This window comes from Phaseolus vulgaris, chromosome 4 (genome assembly GCF_051622355.1).
Source record: "Phaseolus vulgaris cultivar YP4 chromosome 4, ASM5162235v1, whole genome shotgun sequence".
Lineage (NCBI taxonomy): Eukaryota > Viridiplantae > Streptophyta > Magnoliopsida > Fabales > Fabaceae > Phaseolus > Phaseolus vulgaris.
This window is the reverse complement of record NC_143501.1, coordinates 45,213,751-45,224,415: the sequence shown is the minus strand read 5'-3', so window position 1 is coordinate 45,224,415 and position 10,665 is coordinate 45,213,751. Positions and strand designations below refer to the sequence as shown.

Here is a 10,665-nt window from a genome sequence, read left to right as displayed (position 1 = left end):
TAATTAATGCATTCATCAATAAAAACACAACAGCTTTGAATCCAATAAAAATATATAATATATGCACATTCATCACACAAACACACACATACAAACTCGTAAAAAATGAAAATAAAATGCATGAATAAATAATAAATGTGGTGATAGTTTCATAAAAATCATTAATGAGTAAACCTAGAAAAAACTTTATAAAAGGAGATTGAACCAAAACTAAACACATTATCATAAACCATGAAGTCTACAATATTCCTCACTCTCTCTTTCTTCCTTCACTTCACTTCCAACTTTCTTCCATTAGCATTCTCTAGGGTTCCTGAACAAGTCCTGGACTCAAATGGTTTACCCATTTCTCCTTCTAATCAATACATTCTTTCACAACTTATTCGTAATGGTCCACAAGGTGGTGGAGTAGAGGTAGATTCTGGTGGGAACGCAAGATCCAAAGTTGTTGTTACAAAAAATTGTGATCGTGGGGAAGGTCTGATACTCAACATAGAAGGAAGAAGCTCAGGTGTCATACTGCCAGAGGCACCATTAGAGATTAAATTTGATTTTCATCTTTATTGTGCTGAATCCTCCAAGTGGGTGGTAGTTGGTGATGATTTTCCTACAAAATGGGTTGGTATTGGTGAGGGTGGAGACCATCCAAGGAAGGAGATCCTAAGTGGAACGTTTATGATTAAGAAATATGGTGAGGGTTATAAGTTTGCATTCTGCAACAACAACACTAACCACAACACTTGTTTTAGTATTGAGAGAATTGATAATCATGAAGGAAGGCGTCTTGTTTTGATGGATGATTCTCACACTAATGTCCCCTTTAATTTTTCACTTATTAATATTGGTTAAAGAACCTTTAATTTTGCATTTCTAATAGTATACTGATTATGTAAACTCAAGCTTCACTGAAGAAATTTTGGATGTATAAAAATCTCTCTTAATTTTAAAAATTTATCATAAAAACCTAAAAAAAATTTTAACAACGGATTTGTGCTGTTTCATTTCTTTCGAAAGTGATGATATCTATGTTGTTATTATTATTTTTGGGTATCCTTTAATTATTAAATAGTTAATTAAAGGATGAAATACTACTTTGGTATGATATTGTGTATTCTTTAATTATTTTTTTATGGAATATGTTTCTTATTATTTAGATAACTTTTTCATATATGGATGTGTTTTTTTGGTATTAAAAGTTTTGAAGGAATATTTCAATTAAGTTCAAGTTATTGACACGTAGAAGATGTTGGTTTCATATACCGTTGATAATATAATAAAAAATTATATATATATATATATATATATATATGCGTTAATTAATACATAGTTAACTTAAGAAATTTGTAGATAAAACTTAATAACCTCTAATATACCAATAAAAAAGAATTTGTACGTGTTAAAGATGGTTGTTGCCTCTTCAAGACATGTGTTTGATGAAGCCATTTGTGTAAATTTCATTTGTATTTACATTTGCTTTAAGAATGTCTTAGGTATAGTTTAGTGGTTATTTAGAGTAGGCTTTTTGCTAGGTAACTCACTTCTTAACCCCTGACCATGTGATAAGAGCAAACACAAGTTTTCTGAAACTGTTTTTCACATGTTTTGCAAAAATACCCTTACTACATAAAAAATGAATATGTTCTTTTCTAAATGAATAGATTCTTTTTTAAATTGATGCATTGACTAAGTCTTTTGAAAATCATAGTTTGTGCATCAAGTATTTTAACTAGATCCTCATTCCATCAATATGACTGTGTTTTACTTGTTAAGAATTTTTTGTTATCGTTTTAAAAAATAAATCTGTTCATTTGTAAATGAATAGATTCTTTTTAGTCTGGTGTTATGTTTACCTTAAAAGGTTTTTTCGTTTTATCATTGCACCAGAATGTTTGAGTAAGTCTCCTTCACATAACAGATTCTTTAACTGCTTTTAAAAATAAATATGTTCATTTTATTTTCAATATGTTCTTTTTATAACAGCTTTAACAGTTTTTTGAAAATCTGTTATAAGTTGTTTTTCTATAAAAAGAGAGTTTGTTTCTGCGTTCAAAGGTGAATCATACAATTGAGAAAACAAGTTTAACAACAGAGAATTAGCATGTGTTTTTGAAAGATTTTACAAATCAAAAGTGTGCTTGTTCTTTGTTGACTCTAAGGCTTGGTTAGAGGTGCTGCTACTGTGTGAGAAATCTCTACTGGTCTAAGGCAGATTTCTGCATCCTCTATCAGATGTATTCGTTTCATATTTCATTCCTTGTAAAAGTGTGGTTGTAAACTCTTCTTGATAGGGTTTCTTGAAGAGTTGTGTGTGTTGGAATAATGTTTTTCAGCAAGGTTTGTCATGTTATTGTAGGGTTCAAGAACTGTGGTGTTTTGTAATTGTTTGAATTGTGTTTTAGTGAATTTCACCTTGGATTAGGTGAAGACTGGATGTAGCTCATTGGAGTGAACCTGTATAATTGCTTTGTGTTCATTCTCTCATAATCCCTGCACTCAATAACTGCTGAATAAACTAAACTGTTAAGAAATAAATTTGTTCAATTGTAATTGAATATGTTCTTTCTGGGCATGTTTATACTGTTCTTGTTTTTCTAAAGAACTTTGACATAAATCCATATGTGGTGAAACATCAGTGAATTTCATGCTCTGTGAAAGATAATACAATCTGACAAGTGTTTTTAAATAACAAGCATTGACTCTGTATTCAAAGATTGTGATTAATTGCTGAAGCTCACTGTTTTAATTATGCAAAAATTAATTTGAACCTTGCCTGTAGATCACCTAACTCAAACTTAAAATCAAAGATTATTCAACTGGGATAAACGCCTTAAAGTAAATAAACAGGATAAAAATAAATATGTTAATTGCTAAATAATTCGATTTATTTTCTGTGACAATATCTGATTCTGTGCGAAAGTTTTAAAAGGTCAATTCACCCCCCTCCCCTCCCCTCTCCTCTTGAACTTTGACACTATTGAACCCAACAAGTCTGTTTGCAATAATGTCTGAGTTTAAAGTGCTTTTTGCTGAGGGATCTTCTGTCAATAGACCACCTATGTTCAATGGAATGAATTAACATTTTTGGAAAATTAAAATGAAGATTTTCATGGAATCTATTGACGCGTTAATTTGGGAGGCTGTGGTCCATGGACCCTATGTGCCAATACAGGTTGTCAAGGATGAAGAAGTGGCAAAGCTAAGATCTATGGAATGAGATTGAAAGGAAGAAGGCTCAATATGATCTTGTGGCCAAGAACATCATAACCTCCTCATTAACAACGAATGAATTCTTCAGAATATCCCAATGCAGTTAGCTAAGGAGATGTGGGAGGTCTTGGAAGTCACTCATGAGGGTACTGAAGATGTGAAGAGATCAAGAAAACATTCTCTCATCCAAGAATATGAATTGTTTAGAATGCAACCTGAGGAGAGCATTGCTGATGTGCAAAAAAGGTTCACTCATATTGTGAATCACCTTACTGGTTTGGGAAAGGAATATGACAAAGAGAAACTCAACATAAAAGTGCTGAAGTGCCTCGATAGAAGCTGGCAACCCAAGGTGACTGTCATATCAGAAAGTCGTGATCTATCAAAGTTGTAAACTGCTGCACTCTTTGAGAAATTAATGGAGCATGAGCTGGAGCTCAAGAGACTCAAAGAGCAAGAAAACCCAAAGGACTTGCACTGAAAGTAAGTGAACAGAATGAGATCAATAAGGAAAAAGAAGATGTTGAACATGATGAAACTGTTAGAGTTAAACAGTGTCTAAGTTCAAGAGGGGAGGGGTGAATTGAGCTTATCAAATTTTCGCAAAAGAAGCTGATTTACAGTGTAACAGAGGTGAAAAGAACAGATTGATTTTAAGCGAAACAGATTGTTTTTACAAATGACTTTAGCACAAACAAAACTTGATCAACAAGGTTTAGATCAACTAGCAGAAATAACAGGATCAAGTTGATTAACTTTCACAGCTTATAAAGTTGTAGTTTGTAGCACAGGATTAATCAATTTTACTTAACACAAAGCATCTAGAGTAATGGACAAATGTCACAGTTCAGTCAAGGAAAACAATTCACCCTTTTACCAAATTACAGATTCACACAGCAGCTTGATTTATGTTTAGAAGATTGATTAACAAGCTAGAAAGGCAAATTCAATCAGGTCCAGAGTTAACAGATTTAAATTCAAAAGAACAGATTCCTTTCTTGACAGATTATGTGAAAACTCAGAATTAAGTGCAGGGATGAGGAGAGAAACACAAGTGAATTTTTATACTGGTTCACTCATCAAGAGCTACGTCCAGTTCACCTTACTCCAAGGTGGAATCCATTAAAACAGATACAATCAATTACAACATACACAACAGTTCTTGAACCCTTCAAGAACTTCAACAAACAAGGCTGACAAACACTATTTCTGCACACCTTGCACTACAAGAAACACTATCAAAGAGTGACTAACACTTATACCTATTGCAAGAACGAATAAGGAAAAGATTACACCTGAAACTGTGTTGCAAGAACATAAACCAGTTGTTCTATTTGCTCCAAGACAGTACCAACACCTTCAACCAGCACAAGGTTCTTCAAGAACAAGCTCACATGTATTTCTCTTTTGAAAAACCTTTGTAAAACCTTTTCAATTCTCTTTTTCACACACGAAATGTTGTATCTCTGTCAAAACTGTGATTGTTCAGCTCGCCTTCATGTGAGAAGGGCATTTTATTTTATAGAGAACAGTTTCTAACCACTTTTCAAAAAACAGTTTCAGAGCAATTTTGAAAACAACATATTACATCTAAAAACAACATGTTAAATGTTAACAAAACTGTCAGCTCAGCTTAACTGAAATAACAGACTGAGCTTTACCTTTGGTGCCCTAACTGAATTTCGAAAAGCCTTTCAACAGAGCAAAAATAAACCTATTGTTTCTTAATAAAACAGATTTATTTTTGTACTGAATCACACCTTTATAAGAACCCTTTAAAAAACTTTTCAAAAGCCTTTAACCACATCATGTGCTTGATCTTACTACCTTGATTTGGCATCTAGGATGGGTCATGCAGCAAAAGGAAACCTTGAATACACAGAAACCTAAAGAACAAGATCATCTAAGACACATTGCAACCTTCAAAGCAAACTAGCTAACATCTACATCAAACACACTAAGGCTAGGTAGAGATGAGCTTCATCCATCTTCAACAGAAACAATCAGCCTACTTACAAAGAGGTTCAACAGATTCCTGCAGAAGAAAAGCAGAGATAGGAACCAACAGAAAAGAAGGTATCCTAAACCTAATGACTCAAATTCCTCTAACTACACTTGCTTTGGCTGTGCAAAAACAGGGCACATCAAAATGGATTGTCAAAAAAATCAATCAAAGGACAAATCTGCCAGCAAGAAGGTTGAAAGGAGCAAGGGGAGAAGAGCTTACATTTCGTGGGAAGAAAATGAAGTATCTTCAACCAGCAGGTCTTCAACTGAGAGTGAGGAAAACAATATGTGCTTCATGGTGAAAGATGAAAGGTCAATCTCTGATTCAGTAAGTGAATTCTCTATGGAATCTGATAACTATGATCAATTGCTTGCTGCTTTCAAAGAAACACATGATGAAGCAAATAGGCTAGTTGTAATATGCAGTAAGTTGCAAAAGGTAAATAATGTGTTTGCACCTAAAGTAAAAACACTTGAGGAAGAACTGCATAAGGCCAAAATAGATCTGGTAAGCCTTGAACTAACATGCTTGCATATCTCTATTAAAACCTGTGAAAACTGCAAAAAAATGGAAAAACAAGTAGAGTATTTGCTAAAAACCCTTTCCAATTTCACCAAGGGAAGAAAGAACCTTGAGTCTCTCCTTGGATCACAGAATGTTGTTTTCAACAAGAATGGCAATGGTTATAATCCTGGAAATGTAACCAATGTCAAAAAGCTTTCAAGTTTTTTTGTTCCAGCAAAATCAGGTTTCTCAGATTTTAATAGTGGCAAAAAGGCATCTCATGTACCTGTTTTTACTGCATGAAATCTGGTCATATCTCTAGGTCATGCATTGCTAGAAAGCATCTTGTTCCTAAGAACTTAGCAAAATGGTTACCAAAGGGAAGGTTTTAATCTGTGCTGGACCCTACACTGAAAAGGGTACCATTTGTATCATCTTTGCTCTGTTCTGCAGAAAGGCAGCAAGAGAAATCAATGGTACTTGGACAATGGCTGTTCCAAACAAATGACTGGAGATATTAAAAAATTCACTAGCTTGAAGCTCAAGGCAGAGGGACATGTAACCTATGGTGATAATAACTGAGGAAGAATTATGGGCAGAGGCATTGTTGGAACAGGGAATTCAGCCACTATTGAGAATGTGCTTTATGTAGAAGGACTCAAGCATAGCCTTCTCAGTATCAGTCAACTTTGTGACAAAGGATACAAGGTGAACTTCAAGTCAAAGGGCTGCACAATCTCAAGTGACTCCTCTAGTAAGGTGTTGTTTACTGGTAAGAGAGTGAATAACATATACCTTTTGGATATCATGGAAACTAACTCTTCAAATGAGTGTTTACTGTCTAGAAGTGATGAGTCTTGGCTGTGGCACATGAGGTTAGCTCACATACACACTAATCACTTAAATAAATTGAAATCTAAAGATCTTGTTTCTGATTTACCTTACATTAAATTTCAGGATAACAAGTTCTGTGATGCTTGTGTGAAAGGTATACAAATCAGATCCTCTTTCAATTCAAAAGACATTGTTTCTACAAAAAATCCATTGGATGTATTGCATATGGACTTGTTTGGACCCTCTAGAGTTGCTAGCTTGGCTAGAAATTTGTATGCTTTAGTTGTTGTGGATGACTACTCTAGATTTACATGGACTTTGTTTCTTGCACATAAAATGATGCTTACAATGCCTTTAAGAAATTAGCAAAGGTTTTACAGAATGAAAATGGTTGCTGCATAAAATCAATTCGAAGTGATCATGGGGGAGAGTTTCAGAATGCTAGATTCGAGAGGTTCTGTGAGAAACATGGGATATCACATACCTTTTCAGCCCCTAGGACTCCCCAACAAAACGGTGTAGTTGAAAGGAAAAAGAGATCATTAGAGGAACTAGTTAGAACCATGTTAAATGAATATAAGTTTCCTAACTATTTTTGGGTAGATGCAGTCTATACTGCAGCTTAAGTGTTAAACAAAACCTTAATTAGAACCATTCTTAAGAAAACTTCATATGAATTGTATAAAGGCAAGAAACCTAGTGTGAGTCACCTTAGAGTGTTTGGGTGTAAATGCTTTGTATTGAATAATGGCAAAGAGAATTTAGGTAAGTTTGATGCTAAATATGATGAAGGTGTGCACATTGGTTATGCTTTGAATGGTCATGCATATAGAGTCTTTAATAAAAGATTGCTTATAATAGAAGAATCAATGCATGTGGTATTTGATGAAACTGATAATAGCATATCTAAAAATGTTGTAGATGACCTTGACTATGATGAATTTAAATTTGTTTTAAATCAAAATTAATCGATTCATATTGATATTGCTGACTCACATGCTATCCAAGAACCTACTGTGCCTGCAGGTTTGCCAAAAGAATGGAAAACCCCAAGAGACCTAACCCTTGATAATGTCATTGGTAACATTGAGAAGGGAGTTTCAACTAGGAAATCCCTGAATAACTTCTGTGAAACAATGGCCTTTGTATCTCAAGTGGAACCCAACAATCTGAATGAAGCCCTCAAGGACAGTAACTGGATTCTGGCCATGCAAGAGGAACTGAATCAATTTGCTCGGAATGAGGTCTGGACTCTTGTTCCTAGAATACCTGAAATGAATATCATTCGAACAAAATGGGTATTCAAAAACAAGATGGATGAACATGGGGTGATTACCACAAATAAGGCTAAACTAGTGGCTAAAGGGTATAATCAAGAAGAAGGAATAGACTATGATGAGACATATGCACCAGTGGCTCGGCTAGAAGATGTTAGATTACTACTTGCCTTCTCCTGCATCAAAGGGTTAAAGCTATTCCAAATGGGTGTGAAGAGTGCCTTCTTGAATGGTTATATAAATGAAGAGGTATTTGTTTCACAACCACCAGGTTTTGAAGACCATCAGCATCCAGGACACGTGTTCAAACTAAAAAAGGCTCTCTATGGGCTCAAGCAAGCTCCTAGGCAATGGTATGAGAGGTTAAATGATTTCCTCACCTCACAAGGATATGACAGTGGCACATCAGATATGACCTTGTTCATTAAGAAGAAAGGAGATGACACAATTCTAGTACAAGTATATGTGGATGACATCATTTTTGGATCAAACAATGGAGAATTGTGTGAAACTTTTGTGGAAATCATGAAGAGTATGTTTTAAATGTCAATGATGGGTGAGTTGACTATTTTCTAGGCTTGCAGGTCAAACAACTCAAGAAAAGGCATATTCTTGAATCAAGCCAAGTATTGCAAGGATCTGCTGAGAAAATTTGAAATGGACAAGTGTAAACCGATTAGCACACCCTTCTCAACTAGTTGTCACTTGGATCATGATGAAGCTGGAATTCCTGTTGATGAAAGTAAATACAGAGGACTCATAGGATCTCTACTGTATCTCACTGCCAACAGGCCTGACATAATGTTTGCAGTGTGCATGTGTGCTCGGTTTCAATCTGCTCCTAAAGAATCACACTTCAATGCTGCCAAAAGGATTCAGAAATATTTGCAAGGAAATAAAGAAGTTGGCTTGTGGTATCCAGGTAACATTTCATTAAGTTTGACTGGCTATTCTAATTAAGACTTTGCAGGTTGCACAATTGATAGGAAGAGCACCAGTGGTACCTGTCACTTGCTTGGATCAAGTTTGATCTCATGGGAATGCAAAAAATAGGCATGTGTTGCTCTCTCCACTGCTGAAGAAGAGTACAATGTAGCAGGGAGTTGGTGTGCTCACATTGGCAGCCCATATTCGTTGCTCACCATTTAAATCACGAGAAAAATTCTGGTTCAACCATGGCTTCCTCTTCAAGACAGAAGAAGAAAAACCAGGACAGGTAAAACACCTTTCAAGGAGTGCTAGAAGGCTGGTTCGCTGGAGATGAAGAAGGTATCAATGCCTACATTCACAAGATGAGCAGAAAACAGATTAACATACCCAAGGTGTTGGATTTCAACTGGCTTAAATATGAAAAATTGGCTGAAACAAGGTATGCACTGAAGCATTAGGAACTAAAAAAGCTGTTGGAATTAACTGGTAATGTATACCCTGACTTGGTTAAGGTGTTTTACACAAATCTAACTCTGGATGGAAAGAACATTGTATCCTATGTGAAAGGGGTCAAAATGAAAGTCACCAGTGAAGTCTGGAATTCAGTGGCTGAAATCAAATACTATGGTCTAAAGGTTGGAAAAGGAAACACAAGTGGGATTCAGGAGTTCAACAAAATTCAGTATTACAGAAGTTGTATGAGGAACCCTGCCCAGAGCATAAGCAGATTCCATGCAGGTAATCTGAACCTAACACCACGACTTGTTGCCTACATAATAGCATGACAGCTCATCCCTAGAGGTACGAATCATGTTGTTCTACATGAAGAGGATTTAATCCTTTTATACTGCATCATGAATCTGATCAAGGTTAACTGGGTGTATATCATCAATGAGCATATGCTTAAATCCAAAAGATTAACTGATTATCGCTTTCCTTATGCTATACTTGTTTCAAAACTGATTGACTACTTTGGCATTGAAACTTCTAATGAGCGAAATGAAACCATCAAAGCTGTAAGTGAGATTGATAACTCAACTCTCACAAAAATGGGGTTTCATAAAGTGGAGGACAGCTGGGTGATTCTCAAAGGCAAGAATCCTCAAGAAGAACATGGAGCCTCAAACCTCAACAATGAAGATGGAGATGAGTCTGTTCCCATGGAAGATGACATTGTTCAAGCTGCAGAAGATTCATGTTATGTTATCCATCACTTCTACGGGCAAGAGCAATCTGCTGATCATGCAGGAAGTCAAAGGATTAGTTCTCCATCTGTAGAAATCAGAGGAGATTCACCTGCTCCCCAATCAATGCATGAAGAGGCTGCTGCAACTCATCAGAATACTATTGATGCTTATCAAACCCCAGAGTACAGAGGTGAACCCTTATCCATGTTTGAGAGGCAAGTTCTGTATCGCCTTGATGCCATGACAGCAAAACAGGGAGCTTATTTTGAGACAACTCAAGCAAGGTTTCAGCACCTTGATGATCAAATTGAAGGAGTTCAGTTGCAGCTTACAGAGTTATATTACAAAGATTAGAAGTATCTTGCTTTCCATGCTTTCCTTTCATCAGTTTATATTTCTGTAATGTTGAACAATTTGTATTTGTTTTTTGGACTGTTATGGTTGTGTTTATGTTTTTATCTTTCTCTATGCTTAAATGTTGTTTGATGAATCTAAAGGGGGAGAAAAATAGTTCACCATGCTAGGTGAAAGTAGATGAAACAGGAAGTTACATTCTGCACCTTAAAACTGATTCACATGTTATGCAATGTTTCAATTTTTTGGTTTGGTATTTGGTGCAGTACAGGTTCTTAAAGCAACAAAGCTATTGAGATTTGTCTCCATCAAACAAGGGTAGATTGTTGAAGATAGTTGTTGCCCCTTCAAGACATGTGTTTGA

At 35.5% G+C, this 10,665-nt stretch overlaps 1 protein-coding gene across 1 annotated transcript; it reads left to right on the top strand.

The window, feature by feature from the left end:
• Window positions 1–231: 231 nt before the first annotated feature.
• On the top strand, window positions 232–849 carry LOC137838874 (kunitz-type trypsin inhibitor-like 2 protein). The gene has a single exon (XM_068648087.1). The coding sequence runs from the start codon at window positions 232–234 to the stop codon at window positions 847–849; it is 618 nt and encodes a 205-aa protein (XP_068504188.1).
• The last annotated feature ends 9,816 nt before the right edge of the window (window positions 850–10,665 follow it).